This window comes from Mus caroli, chromosome 17, assembly GCF_900094665.2.
Source record: "Mus caroli chromosome 17, CAROLI_EIJ_v1.1, whole genome shotgun sequence".
Lineage (NCBI taxonomy): Eukaryota > Metazoa > Chordata > Mammalia > Rodentia > Muridae > Mus > Mus caroli.
The window spans coordinates 83387744-83408314 of record NC_034586.1 but is presented as its reverse complement, the minus strand read 5'-3'; the positions used below and the strand labels follow the sequence as shown (position 1 = coordinate 83408314).

Sequence of the window (20571 nt, the reverse complement as noted above, 5' to 3'; positions counted from 1 at the left end):
CACACACACTAGGGTGCACTCACACATGTGCGCGCACACACACACACAATCAAATCAAAATTTTAAAAGAAAAAAAACCTAGATTGACCCTATATTTGAAGATCTGAAGAAGAGGGGCCCACAGCATAAGCAGGAGCCTGGTGACTGGGTGGGGAGCAGGGTGTTTAAAGAGTTCGAGGTGGCAGACAGAGCTAGATGACACCCACAGACACCCCAACTCTGAGAATTGAATAATTAAAGGTGTTGAACCCCAAACTCAAAGACTTAAACACCAATTTTGTATAGTATTGGGAAGCCTTTGGAAAGTGAGGTGTAGAGGTCACATGACAAGACCGTGGGCAGAATGACAGCAATGGCTGGCCGTTGGAATGGACCTATGTGAGGAAATTTTGCCAAGGCAAGTCCTCTCCTTAGGAGGCTGTTGCTGCAATTCTGGGCTGAGGTAAAGGCACTGATGATCGCCAGCTGGCACAGTCAGTGGTTAAATGGGCAAAAAACACATCCATCCTGGGTCTGGTTCTCTAAAAGACCCACATCTAGGAGCAGGGGCTCATCACTTCTATTACATACATAGATTTGTCATTTGGTGCTGAAAGTGAAGCCAAGGTTTTGCTGCTAATCAAGCCACAATCACAAGTCAGAGGAGAGGGTGGGCCCTCTGCCAGCTGGCTAAAAGCTGGACCCAGAGGCACAGGACATGGCAGTCAAGCACTCCATCCCCACTCTAGGAGTCTGGGCAAAACCCCGAGAGGTCTGGCAGTGCCTTTCAGGGCCATCTCGTGAAACCACACTCTCAAGGCTTCCTTCAGAGCTGACCACCCAAGTGGAGCCTAGTCCCAGAGGTCCATGGCTAGACCATGCTCATTGTCTGCAGGTAGCTGAGGGGAGTCAAAGGCTGGGTACAGTAACAGTTGGCCATAACAGTGCCTTGCAGTGATGATAGTTGGCAATTGGATAAAGCTCTCACCATGTGCTACACAGTGCATCAGAGCACTCAGGGCTCTTTCAGTGGACAAGCTGTTTTCTTCCTTAAACCACAAGTAAACCACTTGTCATCCAAGCCTGGGGGTCATGGTGGAATGGGTTTCTTTCCATCTGCGCATACCAAGAAGAGCACAGTCCCCTCCACCCATATTCCAGAGCAGTGTCTCTAAGATGCAAACATCGGTTATTCCTGCCTAGTCATTATCTGCATCCCGAGTCGGGTGCTGCTCAGCATGCATGCTACAGCTTCCAGTGCCAGCCTGTGCCTCCATACATGGGTGGGAGAATCGCAGGTTCACAGCTGTGAAGTGTTCAGTGAGTGGTCCACAGTGAGTCCACCACACTTGCAAGCAACTCTCTGAATAGATCTTAGCTTGGCATTTTCCTGCAGTAGAAGCTAGCCAGCTTGGCCTTGGCCTGGGGAGGGGACCCAGGCGAGGCAGCTCTGGATTTTTCCAGCGTGCTCTCAGTCACCTGGATTGCCTAAGAAACCACTATCCGCCCCCACTCCACCCCACCCCGTTATCTATATCACTAGCAGGATCCTCCCCGAGGCCAATGAAAAAGGGAAGGGGACCGAAAAAATAAAAAAGGAGGGGAGAGCTACGGGGAGATGGTGGGATTATCTGTTTATACCTAGGGTGTTCCTTACTACACAACTTTATGACCCCAGCCAAACTGGTTTCTGCCAGGCAGAGAAGGACCAGCGGCTGCGGACATCATCCGCTATCTTTCCTCTCCGAGGTAGGGTGGAGGACACTTTCCTAGGGTGTTCCAAAGCACACCACTGTTCCTCCTAGCGAGCTTCTACCCTCCTGACCCTCCACCGCACCCGGGGTGTATCCAGGCTCTCGTCCCTAGGACTGGTAAGCTGGGGTAGCATAGAAGCCACAGCAGCACCCGGCCTGTGAACCTCCTGCTCTGGTGGCCCAGAGTTCCCCACCTGCGCGTGACTCCTCCTCCTGTCTCTATTCCGCAGCGTCCGCACCCTGGCGACACGCTGTTTTGGCGACCGCACCTGCGTCGGGGTAGGGTAGGGGACACTCTGGGGATAGAAGGAAATGCAAGGAGGGTCTTGGGAACACCCCGGTGCCGGGTGAGCAACCTCGCCTACGGTGGAGGGGGGAGGGCAAGGTCTGGAGCCTCCCACCCGCAGGCTGCGGCACCGATGCGCTGTCCGCGGTGCTGACGCCGGCCGGTCGCTCTGTCGGGAGGGGGAGCAGACGCCCTGGTTCCCGCCGCGCCCGGAGCTCATAGAGGCTGCCTGTCCTCGGTTCCCAAACCGTATCTTTTCACCCAGATGAGTCCGCCGGAGTCCTGGCGCTGCGGTTGGACCCAGGAACAAAAGCGTGAGCAAAGGGAACTTATATTTCAGGCTAGAGCCCGAGAATCGAAAGTCGGGTTCTGCTCCCGAGGGCCCCCAGCCCCTGAGACCTCAAAGCACCAAGTTGAACAAAGTTTCCCAGTGGCTTTGGAAAGGAAGACGTTTCGGAGCCCAAGCGCGGGGAAGGAAGGACAAGGTTTTCTAGCGAGCTGGCATCCAGCACGGCAGTGGGACACCTGCTCTGGTGGGACGCACTGTTGCGGCCAGAACGACCTGGAGGCTTCACAGCAGCCCAACTCTCCACCCATTCCTCCCTTCCTCACTCACCCCTCCCCAACACTCCGCCCCGGGCTCGGATGACTCCGCCTCTCCGTGTCGGGTAGCTCTTCAGCGGTAGCAGGGAAAGGAAGGGAGCGCTTCCCCGGAGGACAAGGCTGGGCTCTGAGGCTCGGAAGCCGACGCCGCCAGCTCAATTATAGGGGAGGAACAGGACTGCCCGCACAGCCTGCGCCTAGGCGAAACCGATCCCCAGCAGCCTCATGGGACGCTCCAGAGGACTCCCTCTGTGCCCTGCCACCGTGCTCCGATCCTAGGCGTCCGGACTCCACGGTTCACCCTGCTCGCAGCCCGCGGCCTGTCCAGAGTGGAGTATGCGGCCCGGGGCCCCATGGACTCCGGCCACCGGGGGCGCTGGCCTAGCTTCGGAGGCAGGAGCCCGAGGGCAGCAAGTGAGGAACCGCGAGAGGCTGTAAGGCGTCGGGGCGCGGAGAGTAGCGCTCCAGCCCCGGTGTCCGCTGGGCCGGACGACCGGTTCGCGGCCTGAACGCCCGGCAGGAGGCGGATCGCCCTGCCGTCCCGGTTCCGGGAAGACTGCAGGGGGGCTCCGCCGCGGCCCCTGACCTCTGGCCACCATCCTCACGCTCCTGCTCCTACGGCGGGGATGTCACGGCCCCGGCTCCGAGCGCCGCCCCAGCCCCGGGGCTGAGCTGCGGACCATGTCCTCTCGCAGCCCCCGGCCCCCGCCCCGCCGCTGCCGCCGCCGCCTGCCGCGCCCCTCCTGCTGCTGCTGCTGTTGCCGCCGCTCGCACCTCAACGAGGACACCGGCCGCTTCGTGCTGCTGGCGGCGCTCATTGGCCTCTACCTGGTGGCGGGCGCCACCGTGTTCTCCGCGCTCGAGAGCCCGGGCGAGGCGGAGGCGCGGGCGCGCTGGGGCGCCACGCTGCGCAACTTCAGCGCTGCGCACGGCGTGGCGGAGCCGGAGCTGCGCGCCTTCCTCCGGCACTACGAGGCCGCGCTGGCCGCCGGGGTCCGCGCCGACGCGCTGCGCCCGCGCTGGGACTTCCCTGGAGCCTTCTACTTCGTGGGCACCGTGGTGTCGACCATAGGTGAGCGGCGCGCCCCGCGCGTCTTTCCTCTGCGCGCCTGTCACTCGCTGCCCTTTCCACCGGTCGGGGACCGGGCCGGCGCCCCCCGGGACCCTCCTTTCCGTCCTGATTTTCCTACTTTTGCCTCACTCTCTGTCCTCTCTCGTCCTCCTACTTTTCTTTCCTGCATTCGGAGCGAGGGGTTTGCCCGAATGGACCATCTCTAGCTCTTTCCTATCGGCTAACACTCATTGACTGTGTGTCAACCAGGAGCCACTTTGAAGGCTCCTTGTTCAGCCTCTGCTCCTTAGTATTGTCCTCTGGAAGAGCGTATGTGAGAATATATGTCAAGGGCTGCTATTTCCCACCCAACCCAGCCCTTACTATCCTCAGGAATGATTACAAAAGCCATTTCTGCATCCATTCTCAGCGGGTTAATTTCCTCCTCTTCTGTTGACACTCCCCCACCCCCTCAAAGTAAAATCCGTTATTCAAAAGCCAGTCCTTCCGCTTAACTGTTTTACACCATTCCCCTTGGTTTTCCCCTTCATACACCCCTAACTTCTCCAAATTCTTGACCTCTTGTCTTTGTTTCCCCTTTTCCAACCAGTAGTGGTGCCAAACAACAGCCAGGGGATAGTTGGCTTTACATTATACTTTGATATAAACAGCTCACATTTTCGTAACCTCCGGGGAAAATGTGCAGACTCTTCACACACACACACACACACACACACACACACACACACACACACACCTACCTCTGCTTTTTTTTTTTTTTTTTTTTTCAGCTAGATTGAAGTCTCCTCCAGCCACCACTCTGTCCGCCCACTTCCTTTCCCCGGAGTTTGGCATCATGTAAAACAGCCACTTCCCCCATCTATTTAGGTGTACAGAGCGCAGAAGAAACAGACTTTGACAAGACTTGCTTGTGCCTCACCTACTCCTTTTCGGAGTCTCAGGGTTGGAGAAGCGCTTGCTGGTCACACAAGTCGTCCCAAGAGATCCTCTTCTACTAATGCAATTCAGGAGAAAGGGGGCTGTACTTTCTGAGCTGTGAGCTGAGAAACTTTGTGAACACATTTCCTCGTGCCAGTTCAGAGCATGAGGCATGGACTACCCACCACCTGCCTGCTGCTTCCTGGTAGCTGGACAGAGGTAGCAGGTTTGTTCAGGATATGCACAGAGGGAGATATCTCTCTCTCTCTCTCTCTCTCTCTCTCTCTCTCTCTCTCTCTCTCCTATGAAAGTGCTTCCTTGTTGACAACCATTTTTCTTCCGTGTCATGCTTGATCTGATTATTTTAAATAGAAAAGGCAAATATGGACTGAGTCCGAAGTCTATACAAACTAGATTTTTTTTTAAAAAAATACCCTTTAAAAATATATCATGTTGTTATGGTGATTGAAGATATAAAATGACCCCCTCTCAAAAATCCCCTTTTGAGAGCTGCATCGAGTTGCTATAGCAACTAGAGGTGGCTTTTTAAAGTGCTTTAAAAGTACTAAGGATGCTTAATCTTAGAGGATGACATCATGTGTTTATAGTTCATTGCTAGCATGCATTCTTCTGGTAAACACTCCCCGTTGCCCTTCTACCTACAGGGATCCCTGTGAACAGGCTACATCCCAGTATCTGTCTCCCAGTGACAATCTCTTGCTTCCCAGTGGAACGGCAAGATAAGCAGAAGCTGTTGCCAGTGTGAAGCCCCAGCCCCACCCCAAGACCCTACTCTTGTGGCCTGTACTCACGTTGTGGCTCTCATGGGCTTTGCTGTCCCTTCAGAAGCTGTGATTCTGAACCCAGGCTTCTTCTCTCTTGTCTTCACGAACAAAAACTCAAGTCAGCTTGTTTGACGATTGCTCCATGCCTCAATCTTTATTGTCAGGACTGGCTGTTCTCTAGTCAAGTGGAAAGGAATCGTGTTCTCTCTTGATTTGTGGTTTTAGGTGTAGGAGGCAGTGTGAACAGGCTATTCCCAAAGCTCGTGGCCGTGGTAAGAGTGACCTAGCATGTGGCTTCCAAACTCTGCAGGGCAGCATTAGTATCAGCCTGTGGATACTGAGCTGGCCCTCTGCGGGATACCAAACCGGCCATATGAGTAGTCTCTGCCAGCTGCCTGCCTGGTGCAACACTGGAGGGTAGAGGTTTAAACTGATCCTCTTAGGTCAGTCAAGTGAGTTCTGCTGAGTTGCCAACCACATGGCTATCCTGGCCACCTTCTCTGTGGAAAGAGTATTTGGATAAGATTTCAGTGAAGGGCAGTGGTGGCGCGCACCGTTAATCCCAGCACTTGGGAGGCAGAGGCAGGCAGATTTCTGAGTTCGAGGCCAGCCTGCTCTAGAGTGAGTTCCAGGATAAGACAAGAGAAACCCTGTCTTAAAACAACAACAACAAAAAGGTTTTAGTGAAGACCTACAATGTCCATTTCATTACTGCCTATATTTCTATTTCCCTTTAAATGCCCAGCTGTTATTATTACTGGTGCATTGATGAATGCAAGCATGCAGGGAAGCACAGCTCAGCCAGGGATCTTTCTTCTGCCACCTCAGCCTCTGAGGAGAAAAGCTATTATGTTCCGGGCTTTCCTTGATCCGTGATCATCACAGAGTCTGTGTGGGTCACGCAGCAAGGTGGATCTACTTATCTGCCGAGTGAAACCGAGTATTTCTCTTGTTGTTGTTTATCTGGATTCTAGTTTTAGTGTAGACAACCCTTCATTCCGTAACTACCAAGTATTGTGTGTATCGGGCCCGCCCAGTGCTATATTTTGAGAAAAAAAAATCCATCTTTGTTCTACCTGCCACGGGTTCTAAGCATATTCTGATACAGGCAGCTGAGATGCAACATATTTAGCCATCATCACTAAAGATGACCAGAACACAAAGGAGACCATTGGTCAAATCTGTGTGGTATACTGTTAGGAGAGTTATACAAGGTCGTATGGTTGGTTCATAGTACACTAATTTTATACACATAGCAGTGGGGAATATTCTTGTGTGAAACTGAAATATTAATAATGTACATCTATCTACCTGTGTGTTTCTGTCTCTGTCCTGTCTCCCCTCCCCCTCTCCCTGTGTGTGTGTGTGTGTGTGTGTGTGTGTGTGTGTGTGTGAGTGTCTGTATAAATCTGACACTAAGGCAGGGACTCGTTTGCTCATCAGGCCAGCAACGGAGTAAGTACAGAAAAACTTGAAGGATTACACAGATGTTACAGGCAGATGAGGCAGAAGCAGCTACAGGCCTTAAATGGCTGGAAAGGCAAAAGCCAATACAAACTCAGAAAGTCAGAGACGGGAGACAAGTGATACCGAGAAGGAAAATCCTGGTGAAGTCCGAAAGCTCGTGCTGTCAAAAGCAGGAATTCAGGGGAGGTAACAAGAAGGACAGGGTTGCCTTTCAACAGTAGGCAGCATAAAGGAAGGTTCAATCTGGCCTTCAGTCTGGCCATGTGTATTCAAGGTCAGATGGAACACCATAGTGAGAGGGAATGTTTGCCCTTGAAAGGGGCCCCATCTCCTGAGCTGGGTGCTTTGCAACTGTGTAAACACACACACGTGTGCGTGCTGCACAGACCCTGTGGGGAAACGTGCCTACAATTGCTCAGCAGTAGCTGAGGCTGTACAAAAATTCTGAGTAGCTCAAGCAAGATGTCTAAAAAGTCCACCTTATACTCTAAATTATCCATCTTGATTGCTCACACAGATCAGAAGCTCTGGGTAATTACTACTTCTCCCATTTACCCTCCATGACATGTTCCCTAGGGGGTTGGAATTGAGTGTATTTTAATGTGAACATGTTTGTATCTGCATTCCACCATTTAACAAATACCCAAAGCAACAGAACTCATGGCAGATGCAAGCATGGCCTTTGGTGCACCGTTATCTGTGTCTTCTGGGATCAGATGTGCTGGCAATGAGGACAGCAGCGCTTGCTCCGAGAGTTGCTGACTGTGTTCTTAACAGCAGCACTCTGGCTTGGAGAAACTCGGAGCGGTCCAAAGGGTATTAATCCATCACCTCACATCTTAAAGGATGCTTTATTGGTTTTCTTTGAAAAGATTAAAAGGAAGCTCTCCCTTAGGGCTTTAATTATGCGTCTGCTGTCAGATTTACACATACAGAAGAACATATTTAAAAGTCTTTCTCAAATGGCAGCTTGATCGAAACAGAAATATTTTTGCTTCCTTCTCTTGGGCTTCCTGGCAGAGCTTTTCAGCTGTAAAGCTAACATCATGCCGGCAGAGACGATATGGTGTGGGTATGGGAGTTGTCGATTTTGGCACTGCATAATTTAGCTTGCTGCTTTCAGAATTGGGCACACTTAATTATTCGGCCATGAGATTAGTAACAAGTCCTAACTCCACAACCCCCCTCCCCCCCCCTTAAGCAAAATACACGAGTTTTTAAAAATGCTTTTTTTTTTTTTTTTTTTTTTTGCTGCAGAGGAAACAAAGACATTAGAAGACCAAAATGTCACTACCATAATTCATTTGGGTAATTCATAATTTCTTCAAACATGTATGTGAAGTAGCTGGAGGTGGCTTTGACACCAGGAGTGACATACATGTCGCAGAGGGGGTGTGTGGGGGAGAGCGCCTTCTCTCACTTCCTTCTTTCATTAGCTGGTTTTTGTTGGAAAGTGGTGCTGTGACAGAATTGAAGGATGTTGGAGAAAGCACACACTGGATTTGAAGCTGTTGCTAGCACAAGGAAGTACAGTCCTACTCTCTGCCACCCCCCACGCCCCCATTTCACACCCCATTGATGACCCAGGCCACAGTAAACAGTGATTATTTAAGTGAGACAAGTGAGCCAGAGACCAGATAACACTGCTCCAACGCCGGCTCTTCTCATGTCGGATTGTAGCATCAATGTCAAGTCCATGTCTCCTCATGGCCTCACATGTGGCTTTGAATAGGTGCATACTGTTCTCTATGGTTGATGTTTTCTTACTGCAGGCTAGCTGGTGGTGGTTCCCAGTCTGGGCTATTTTGAGTAATGCCACAATGAGCATCGTTATGCATATGGCCAGCTCCTTCTGTATAGCTCCTCTCCTCAGGGAAGAGTCTCCAACAGTGAAATCGCTGAGTCAGCGGTGCTGCTGTTGTCACAGCTTCTGGCCAGCCATCTCAGAGGGAGGAATTGTTGGCTTTTTCCCAAGGTGAGCTCCTGCAAAGCCTCTCGGCCATCCGCTAATTGCCCCCATGGATGCTGGCCACCTCTATACTGGGTTTCTCCAGAATCCTGCTGAACTAGGCATCTTCAGCCTCCATTGCTGCTTCCTGTGGGAAACACAGGATGAGAGAAGGAGAAGCAGATGGAGACAGCTGTTGCAGGTTGTCAAAGACTGAGACAAGAGGAACATCTGGTCCTCATCTTCCCTGTCTCTTAGGGAAGGGACTGTCAGCTGCTGGGGAGAACTCTTCTGCCCGGAGCTGAGGACTCTTCCCAGGGGCCCTAGTCTTGTGTGGCTCAAAGTTGCATCAGATGGAGCAAAGATGCATCCTTGAAGTTCTATAGCTGGAAGTACCATGAAGATATTCTAGAATGTTCCCTCAGCATTTAGAAGAACATTCTGTTAAGAAAAACCAGTCAGCAACCCATTATAGAAGAACAAACTGTGGCAGAGCTGTGCTGACTGGAGATCCCCAATCATTAGACCACCCCTCAGACGCCATCAGCTATCCAACACCCCCCCCCTCCTTAAGACACAGTCCTGCTATGTAATGTGGCCTCAGCTGGCTTAGAACTCATTTCCCAAGTGTGAGAATTTCAGGCATAAAATACCACACTTGGCCCTTGATGTCTTTGAGGAGCCCTAGAGCCTTGCAAAGACTGGTCTAGAAAGGACTAAATTAAATGTATTCCTCATCTCACGAAAGGCCCAGCGGGGGCCATACGTTGACGAACGTTCCATAGCAAGCCCAAAAGAGCACTGAAAACTCAAGCTTTAGAAAAGATTCATCACATTGCTGAAGGTAGATTCACTTCCCACTCATAAAGGGAAAGGATGGGGATGCAGTGGGGGACTCATGGGGGGACACTGTTCTTACCACTCTAGTACACACTGCTCAAAGCAGGAAGTCAAAGATTGAAGTAGGCTAAGCTTCTTCCAAGCTGGTACCTAGGCTTCTAGAAGAATGAGCATCAACGCTACGTGAGGAGGAAGAAGGGAAAGAGATTGTAAAACTTCCTGATCTGCAGGCAGTGGCCACAGACTTTAGTGTGTGCTTGGCGTCAAATCCCCCACATTCCTGGCTACAGTAGGCCTATCCTTGCTTTGTAGGCTTATCATATTAGGAGAAGCTAGGAGACAGCCAAAGGCTATTGGTCTGATCCTGGAGTTGTCCCAGCCCCAAGTCTTCTCTGAGTGCCTAGGCCTTCCCCTTACCTCTGTCCAGTACCACTGACCCCAGGTTCTGGAATCAATAGGAGGGCTATCAACCAACACAACCAAAATGTGTCTGGAGCCCCAGGAGTGCACCCTGGGAGGCTCGAGCATCAGACCTTCACAGTAGCCAATCCCACTGGAGCTGAGGTAGAAGGTAGAAGGCCCTGAAGCTACAGCATCTCACACTACAGGACTGAGAGAAGCTGATGGCAGTGCAGAGAGGTGCAGGGAGAGGCAAAAAGGAGACTAAAGGTTCTTGGTCCTCACCCAGGCTGGCATATGGCTGCTTAGGGTTCTGGCCCTAGGAAGTTCCTAACTGCTGCCATTTCATAGCCAATTACCAATCCCAGTCCTTAGAAGCAACTAGACTTCCTCTCATGGCAAGTGGATGTACTGAAAGAGGCGTTGGACCCTGTCTTGGCTGTCACTTTCTTGGGCTTGGATAAGCTACACTCCTGGCTCATCCATCAGCAGGTCGCTAATGACATGAGTCTGGGCTTCCTGAAGGAGGGCTCTGTTTGGTTCCCCTGCATCTCAGAGGACCCATTCTGAGGTGACTGGGGTGGAAAACTTAATGCCTTAATGTTTCAAGTTTTACACTCTCTTGTCTTCAGGATGGCTGTGGTAGACTAGAAAGGCAAGGTCCCCATGTCTCTCACACTGTACAGTCTGAAGGAATCGGCTAGTGACTTCTTACCCTGCAGCCTCTATTTGTAGTCTACAGTGGGATCTCAGGGCCTGCATTTCACACAACCTCTTTGCTATGTTTAGACTTCTGGGCTACAGACTACACTTTGAAGCCAAGGATCAGGGAAGGAGCACAGTTAGGGGCAGTGGCTGTGCAGCTTTGGGCAGAAACCATCCCAGCACTGGGGAAGTAGAGACAAGGTGGACTCTGGGGCTTGCTGACCAGATAGTCTAGTCTAGCCTTCTTGTCAAGTCTGCCAAAGATTATCTCAAGGAGAGGGGAAAAGAGATTGGGGCTATAGAGAGGATTTAGAAGTCAGGAGCACTTGTTGCTCTTGCAGAAGACATGGGTTTGGTTCCCAGCACCCACATGACAGCTTACGACCATCTGTAACTTCGGTTCCAGAGGATTTGATGCCCTCTAGCTTCTTCAGGTATGGCACACAAGCAGTACACAGATATATGTACAGACAAAACACTCATATCCACAACAATAAAAGTAAATAAACACATCTTTTCTTTTCTTTTCTTTTCTTTTCTTTTCTTTTCTTTTCTTTTCTTTTCTTTTCTTTTCTCTTCTTTTTTGAAATATATGTTGATGGCCTCAGGCCTCCATGCGTATGCACTGTTGCTATTGCTTTGATAAAGCATCCTGACCAAGGCAAGGTTGTCAAGTGCTGCTTACTGGCTTGCTCCCATGGCTTGCTCGGCCTCCTTTCTTATAGAACTCAGGACCACCAGCACAGAGATGGGTGGTGACCCAGAGTGGACTGGGCCCTCTCCTGCATCAATCGCTAGTTAAGGAAGATCCCTACGGGTTTGCCTGCAGCCTGCTCTCAGGGAAGCTTTTTCCTCTCCCGTGACTCTAGTTCGTGTCAAGTTGATACAGAACCAGGTAGCATCGCTGACCCTTTCTCAGCCTGACACACAGACTCGTCACTGTGAAGACAGGCCTCTTCTTTCTTATTCATCCCCAACAGTACACATTAGTAAAGACGTCACAATATTAAAGCATTTTAACTTTGTGAAACTTACAAAGTCTCACAGCCTTTACAAATTCAAACAATTAAAAATTAGGTCTCGGGAAGATACTGCTTTTAAAATCCAGCCTTTTAAAATCTAATGCCTCTCTCAACGGCAGGCTCCTATAAAAAATAAGCTAAATACTTCCTTACTTCAAGAGGGAAGAACCAGGCTCAGTCATGATCAGCAAAGTGAAACCAAACTCCCAGCTTAAATAACTCAATGTCCAATGTCTGGGATCCTCTCCCATCTTTTAAGCTCCTCCAAAGGGCGCGGGTCAAGCCTCTGGCTTTGCCTTCTGTAGCACACAGATTGTTTTCTAGGCTCCAGCTGGCCCCACTCCACAGCTGCTGCTGGTTTTGGTGGTCATCCATGGCACTGGCATCTCCAAAACTCTGGGATCTTTTGCTGCAACTGGACTGCCCTTTCACCAACAGCCTTTCATAGGCTCTCTTCATGATGCCAAGCCTCGATTTCTCTGCATGATCGCTTCAGTCCTGGGCTTTCGACTGCCACTTAGCCTGCACCTTCTCCTTTCCCAGTGGCCTCTCGCTCCTGGCCTCTCAGTACAAGGCCTCAGCTGCCAGAGTGAGGTACATCTTGTGTGTGTTTGGTAAGTCCGGAGCAACAGCAGCAGCAGCTTGCCAGAGCTGGCTTTGCCTTATTGGTGAGCCTTGGGCTGCCTCACCACCTTGTGTGTAGGGGTCCCTCTGGGTCTCTGCCACATCTACAGAGTGGCATCCACCACTCTGAAATGGCCTATGTCTCCAGGGCATGTCTTCTGTGCTGTTATATAACTACTGTGGTGATTTGGTTTGTTTTGTTTTTTGAGGCAGAATCCCACGTAACTTAGGCTGGCCTTGAACTTGCTATGCAGTTGAGGATTGTTCTTCTCTCTGATCAGAGTGGTGGCCTGAGGGGGAAATGCAGGACCTCTGGGGGTGACAAAGGTCCCAGGACACTGTGGGCACAATAAGAACAGACTCTTGGAAGGCAGGCTTCACTGAGCAGCTCTTTGAATTGGGAGAACAAAGGCTGTTTAAAGCTTGGAGGAGTGGGTAGATGCTTTCAGGGTGAGTGTGCGACATTGGGGTACGCCTTATTTACATGAAGAGGAATTCTAGGTATTTGCAGGACATGATCTTATAACCTGTTACCTGGACACCAGGCTATGTGACCACCTCAAGGGTGGCAGAGGAGGGGGCTCATAAGGGTATGAGCACCGGAACCATATAGGCCCAGGACAGGGAGGGACCGGTCCTACTCCTGCTGGCCTCAAGATGAGATTTTTGGGGTTTGGACATGTCTCAACCTCAGTCTTGCCCTGCACTGGCTCCCATGGTTGCATGGCTTTCCAGCCCCTTTCCAGCCCCTTTCCAGCCCCTTTCCAGCCCCACAGAGGATGACCTGATTCTTCTGCCTCGACCTTGCAAGTACTGGGATTTCAGGCCTCTATCATCATGCCTGACCCAGAAGGTTCCCTTTAAAATGTTTTTTTTTTTTTCCTGTAAGCCCACCTAACTAGTGTGTTATTTATTTACTTATTCACTCATGTGTTCTTGGAGACAGGGTCTTAAGCAGTCTAGACTAGCCTTGGACTTGCTATGCAGCCAAGGATGACTTGAATTCATGATCTTCCTGAGTTCATCTCCCAAGTATTGGGACTGCAGGGATATGCCAACTATGACCTGTTTTATAGGGTGCTAGAGATCGACTCTGAGGCTCTATGACTGTAGGTATGCACGATGCCAACTAAGTTACATCTCCAGGCCCCATCTAGTGTCTTAACATTCTGTATATGATCTGGCAAAGGACTAAGTGCCTGAGCCCAGTGCTTCTCTGCCCCCAGCCTCCACAGAGCTGTCAGCAGCCCCGCCCTGCCCTCCGTCTGTCTCTTGGCAGTACTCAGTTGTAGGAGGAAGTTGTGAGTCTGAGAGTAAGAGAGAAATCTGGCCCAGGTGGGTCCTACCCTGTTCCTCTTGGTAGATCCGGTATCAAGGCCGCTAGGTTGGGACCGCTGGAGAACGATTCCAGCCGCTCCTCTCTCCAGACACCATGCTAGCAGTCAAGGCCTGTTCTGGGACTGAGGTGAACAACCAACGCCCTCATCATCTCCTTGGCTGCCCCCTCCTGCTGTGTGTCATCTAGCCAGTTTGTCACCTTCACCTCCCCTAATCCTTTGCACAGAAAACAAACAAACGAACAAAAATAACCCTCATTTTGTAGCTTCAGAGGCAGGCTCAGAGAGGTTTAAGGTGGCTATCATCATGCAAAGCGGTCCTGGCAGAATGGGGATTCGGGGTCCTGACTGCCCAGGGTCTTGTCCAGTGTTCCTGACTTATATACTACCACACTGGAAGACTCATAGCCCAGCCTCAGGCCTGTGCACTGATAGGAGAGAGATGGGGAAAGAAGTCTCAGGCAGAACTGAAGCACGGTTTAGGAACTGTGATCTGGCTCTGCTGTGTTAGCCTCCACGGCTACACTGAAGCAAGGGTCGCCTGCTCTCCATCCTTCACAGCCCACACCTCTTTGGGTCCTCCATTAAGCAGGCAAGCTTGGTGCTAGTACAAGGGAGGGTCTGCTCAAGATCACAGCCTAAAGGTAGACCCGGCCCCACTGTTATCCATCCTCCATCCTTAACTTCTGACTGCCGTTCCTCATAGCACCCCAACGCTTCCATCCACCCACACACCCCCACACTTGCTCAGGCACTTCAGAGCTACGGGACCATCGACCGTGCCGTTCCCTCCACACAAGAGAAGACCCTTCTCTTTCTTCTCTTTTTTCTCTTTCTTCCCATTTCCTACCCATTGAACTTGCTCTTCAAGGTGCTTCGTATGAAAGCCCTGCTGTGGGCCTCAGACATATGCTGATCACTCATGTCTGTGCCAGCCTCCCCAGCTCTAGTGTAAACTTGCACTGGGCAGACTAGGGACGTCCAAAGCTGGCACGTGACCTAGCACAGCTTTTGTTATCCGTCCTTTTTTGCTCCAGGACAGCAGCTTTCTCTTCCTTGTGCTGGTCTCCACTACACTAGTGAAGTGACCATGACCAGGCCAGCATCCATGTGTCCAGTGGCCACCATGAAGTGTGTTCTTTATCTATAGATAATTGAAGAAGAATGGTACCTTCTATTCATTTTGGAACATGTTGCTTGGCAAAAAGTACTCACTTAGCCAACATATGTTGAATGGATGAGATGGATGGATGAATGAATGAATGAATGAATGAAAACTTTGGACCACTGGGAAACCGCAAGCTGTGCCCCTTATTCTCACACTCCCAGATCTTCCTTCCCTAATCCCACCCCTGTGGCTGGTAAAACTGAACATGTTCCTGGTCCCTCTGTCTGGCCACTGACTTAATCTCGCCAAAGTTGGCAGTGTGCTCTGTACTCTGGCAGAGTCCTCTGGAACTCCCCTGGCTGGCAGAACAGTCTTTGTGACTTTTGAGTCAGATGGGTCCTGTCTTGATCCTGATTAAGGGCTTTTGGACATAAAGATGCCTGGCCATGCCAAATTGCTGGAGTGAAAATAAACCAAGTAAAATAAGATCTTAGCTCTATCACACACACACACACACACACACACACACACACACACACACACACAGACACACACTACTGTCCTCTCCCCCAATGGGCATGGTGGGAAAAGTTCAGTCCTGAATGGGAATACCTGCTTGTGGTCCAGTTTCTCTAAGTGCTTCAGAGTTCAGCCTTGCCCTGGACTCAGCTGTGTCTGTCAGTCCTGAAGTCATGAGTGTCCCTAGCCCTGGCACTGCCTGTGCCTTCAGCTCAGGACACCCCACGTGGACAGACACTGGCTCGCAAATTTGATGGAAGTTTTTATCCGTAAGAATATATAATTCCACAAACCCAGAAAAGCCACACCTACCCACACAGTCCCGCACCCCCACGGTGCCTCCAGAAATACTCAGGAAGCTTTTATTGGAATTGGGTGTCCCAGCTTTCTGGAAAGTTACAGTTGAGATCAACGCAAACCCTGATTCACAGCCCTCTCCCTTCTCCCTTCCAAATGGCCGAGATCTCCTTCCTTGCTGCCAAGTGCTCTGAATTCAGAGCACCTTCTGCAAGCCTGATTGGCTCTTCAACCCAGACCCTGCTAGAAATGCTGCAGGGACAGTTCCTACAGGAGGGGAAGAAAACACATCGGCACTTTGGAGGCCTGGAGAATTTAGATCACAGGGATGTCTTCCTCAGAAAGCAGAGGTGACCTGTTAGCCAATCCTGGAGGCGATGTAGCAGCCCCTCCCCTCCCCACGTCAGTGCAGAGGTAGGACCTCAGGCCCAACCCATCTAATGTGCTTGCCAGCATCCCCATACTTCCTGTTGGGTACACGTGTGAGTAGTGGTTAGCATCTGTCTCCTTTTCAGACAGATGATGGGTGGGTTCCCAGGAGGTGAAGACTATGTCCCTGGCCCTTCTCCTCTGCCCACTGTATCAAGCATGGCACATGGCTCTAGACACATTCCTGAAATGGATGTAAAGTTGAACGAATGGTTAAGATTTCCCAGGCCACCTGCATGCTTGTTAAAGTAAAATATGAAACCCCCACTTACAAACCCAAGGACAAGCTGGAGAGGAGAATCAGTTCAGGGTCCTCCTCTGCTGCACAATGGGCTGAGGTTTACTTGAGCCACATAAGGACCTTTGTCGAACAAAAACAAACCAACCTTTAAAAAAAGAAGAAGAGAAAGAGGGGAGGAAGATGCAGAAGATGACCATGATAAGAAAACTCCAGTATTTAAGCAATCCATGGTTCTTTCAGGCCAGGCGCCCTAGCACGTTAAAAATGAACAGAATTTGAAGCCAACAGCTTCAGAGAGTCCACTGATGCCTGGAGCAGCCTCCTTGGTCCCTATGGTCAAATTCACAGGCAGTAACTATTATATAAGACGTGCTGGGCCATTGAGACATGTGGATGACAGGTTGGACAGTTGCAGCAGGCACTCGGGCTGTGGAGCTGCCCAGCAGACTGGGCTGCGGGCCTGACAGGTAGAGAGGGCCTCACAAAACTCCTAGATGAGTGCTGTGTGAACGAACGACGGTGTCGTGTCTGCAGTTTAAAGATGAGGAACTGCATCAGAATAGAGTTTGCCTTGCATCCATGTGCTGGTGGGAGTGCTGAGGACCCTGGATGATGCAGTCATGACCTGGGCGCCTTGCTATCTCCTCTAAAGCAGGCGCTTTACTCTATCCCATTCCAACAGGTTCTAGCCACTCCTTACAATGACCAATAAAGTGAAAAAAAAAAAAAGTGAGGTTTGGTAGGTGCACACTTGTAATCTCAGCGCTTGGGGGGGAGAGGCAGGAGGATTAGAAGTTCAAGACCAGTTTGGTCAACACAGCAAGTTCCAGGCTAGCCAGTGCTGCGTAGTAAGATTTAATTTAAAAAACAATAGTCATGTACTATAACTTTAATTTTTTTAACCTTATTTTTAGTGATGGTTCTTAAATGCTTTCACCCCCCTTCTAGCCCACCATGCCCCAGAGGGAGTGGAGAAGAAAGGATACAGGGGAAGTGGACCTGTTTAGAAAGCATCTCCCATCTGTGTTGTGTGGAAATTGGCAGTTCAGTTCACAGGTTAGCAGTGGCAGCTCGATCCACTCGAAAACTCTTCACCGATCCACCAGCAGTCTAGGTTGGTAGAGTCAGGATAGCAAACCCGAATCAGCAGAGGAATCAGCAGAGGTGGCACTGCCTAGAAGAGACAGCCAGGCCACAGTCTTGGCTGGAGTCAGCAGGAGAATCACCAGAAGACTCTCGGCGTTGCCTCTCTCAGAGAAGCAAAGATCAGCAAGATGAGAGGCCCAAAGCTTTGCACAGCGAGTTCTGTAAGCAAGCCTAGCTCAGCCTCCTTCGCTGTCCACCGAGTCCTATTTATTCCCTCCAAACATCACGTGTCCGCCACGGGTCTTGCCTCACCATGAGTCTGATTTAGCAAAACTCTACGGACTCTGTCTCAGCTGACATCACTCTGTCAATCAGCTGGAGTCCGTGGACGTGGTAAGAAACTGCAGCACACCACCGAAGTTTCTTAGTGAGTTTCTCTCTATGGAGTCCTGACAAACGCAGCTCAACTATGAAATGTAAGGCGGGCCAATACTTGCATGTTGTTAACAAAGAATCCTTCATCACGCGTCCTTTCACGTGTTTGCTTTAGCAGAACATCCTCTCTCCTGTGTCCGCTTCAATGAAATGTTCCTTCAGCTGTCCGCCATGTTTGCTCCAGCAAAACATCTAACACAACTGACTTTCCAAAGATCCCTTACTTTTCCACTTAAGTGCATGGCGGCACATGCCTTTAATCCCAGCTCTGGGGAGGCAGAGGCTGGTGGATCTCTGTGAGTTCTAGGCCAGCCTGGTCCACAGAGGAAGCTCCAAGACAGCCAGAGCTACACAGAGAAACCCTGTCTCAACAAATAATAATAAAACAAAAAAAAACAAGAACAACAATAAAACAGTAAGCAAAGCTATGCCAAAGGACAGAATTGATTCCTGCCTCGGCTCATCCTTCCTTAGTCTTCACCTCCATGAATGTCACCAGCACTACAGAGCTATCCCAAGTCTTTCTCCATAACCTTCCATGTCTAATGCATTATCTAACCTTGCAGGATTGACCTGTAAGGCTCACCGTGACCATCACTTCTTGTCTCCCTCACCATAGTTCTTAGTCCCCCAACCCTCTGCACTGTCTCCCTGGGAATGCTGCCAGGGTCCCAACCCATCTTACCTTCTTGCTTCCCCTCTGCTTCTTGACACTCCATTTTCCAAAACAAAGACAATTATCTTTAAAAGGGAGAGGAGAGGAGGCTCGTGTAGCCCAGGCTAGCCTATAACTCCACATGTAGTCAATGTTACCTTTGATCCTAATCCCCCTTCATCCACCTGCCAAGTGCTGAGATTACATCTCAGCCACCGTGAGCCAACTTACCAAAGATCTTTAAAACCGTAGATCAGGTCAATGCACACTATCGCCTGAAACCCTCCAATAAATTTACACTGCCTGAAAATTATCTTCTTCCTTCTAACCTGCAGGAGCCTGGTGTTGCTTCCTCCTCTGCTCCTATACTGAAACCATGTTGAACATCTTAGACCTCAGGACATTAGCAGTTACTTTCTTAATCTTACTCACATCTATTTCTTACTCACAGGGCACACTGCCCTGTGAGTCACAGATGCATAACTTCTGTTGTCTGGAGCTAAAACTGTCACCCGTCATGGAACCTTCCTGGCCCCTGAGACCCCTCGCACTTGGTTCCTGGCTGCCCTGAGCTCTTTTCAGAAATCTTAGTCATTTGCCTGCCCATCCCCTGTGTATGAGAGCAGGGGCCTCATCTCTCGTCTTCCCACTGCCTGGTGTTTGCAGGACAAATAAGTAAACTGCGAAAGGACTTTGGGAGTGGGCACTGTTTATTTCACGTATGTATGCAATGGGCTTTAATCATCCCTTCTTACTCTTTATTCTCTTATCCCTCCTCACCTTCTCTCTGAACCCCTCAACTTTACAAGTGAATCCCGTTCTCCTTGCATGTCTCTTTTCTTTTAGGAGAGGGTCTCATGTATCCCAGACCAGCCTTGAACTCACTGAGATAACCAAAGAGAACCTTGAATGTCTGACCCTCCCACCTTCTCCTCCTAAGTGCTGGAATCACAGCCTAGGTTACTACATCCAGTTCCCGTTTTAACAAATCTATAAACTGGGAGTGCCCACAGACCTGGTTTCTCATGGTGTGTGAGAGAGAGTACAAGACAGTGAACGTTGGTGCCTTGGCTTTGTGTTAATAATTCCTCTAAGATGGGCTATGCTCCTCTGAATACATGATCAGGCTGAGGTCACATCGTGGCCAAGAAGCCAACCCCAGATCCTTTGTTTTTTCCACTATGTCTGACAGGGTGGGTAAGCTGGAAAACAGCGAGGACAAGGGCAGGACCTAGCTTCCCTGAGCATGTTAAATAATGACCTTCCATTCTCTTAATGGCAGACCCTGAGTGCCAGACAGAATGTGTAGACTTGGAGCAGGAGCCATTATAAATTCCCAAGTGCTGTGGAAGAGTATCATTGCCACACAGTCAGGCAATCTAGTTAGCTTAAACCAGCAGCATCTAGACTGCCTAGAAACAGCCAAGTAATTGTGAAATCACTTGTCTTAGCTGTTTACCAACATTTCAGTCACCCACTGCCAGCTGTCCTCTCCCCCTGATCAAAAGCTCTGTGTCTCTAACAGTAGCACCTACTTTGAGTGGCGTGTACTCGGTCTGTATATTTAGCTCTGGCCCACTGTGCGATCCCACACTCCTCCAACACGGTTGCCATTGTGAATTGTTTTTAAGTTCTGAGTGGCTTGTGGTGTTCTGTTTTGTACCTACAGTTTGAATGGACACTTAGTGGGATTCGGCAGATGGGATGTAGAAGCTGTGCACAAGCCTTTTCACAATGACCTTGTGGGGAGGCCCTAACCCAGAGTTGAGAGAGAGAGAGAGAGCCTTCAAAAAATAGACTGAGGGGATGCGATGTAGCAGCCTAGGAGGAAACTAGGTGAAAAGATCCAGGAATAGGAGCTAGAGGTTGCTGGACCTCTGGAAAGTGGCCATAGAGGACTTCAATTCCCAGCACCCAGCAGGTTACAGCCACCTGCAACTTGCAACTTCAGCTCCAAGTGATGGCTCTTTCGGTCACCAGAGGTATCTGTACTCATGTGCACATACCCACCATCAGATACACAGGAGAGAGAGAGAGAGGGAGGGGAGGGGAGGGGAGGGGA

General features: G+C 50.2%; 1 protein-coding gene across 1 annotated transcript in view; it reads left to right on the top strand.

Annotated features, from left to right (window-relative positions):
- Window positions 1-2626: 2626 nt before the first annotated feature.
- Window positions 2627-20571, top strand: part of Kcnk12 (potassium two pore domain channel subfamily K member 12) — a 45844-nt gene continuing 27899 nt past the window's right edge. The window contains exon 1 of the mRNA XM_021149667.2: window positions 2627-3694. Coding sequence (XP_021005326.1) covers window positions 3304-3694 — 391 coding nt within the window. The 5' untranslated portion in view covers window positions 2627-3303. The remainder of the gene's footprint in view (window positions 3695-20571) is intronic.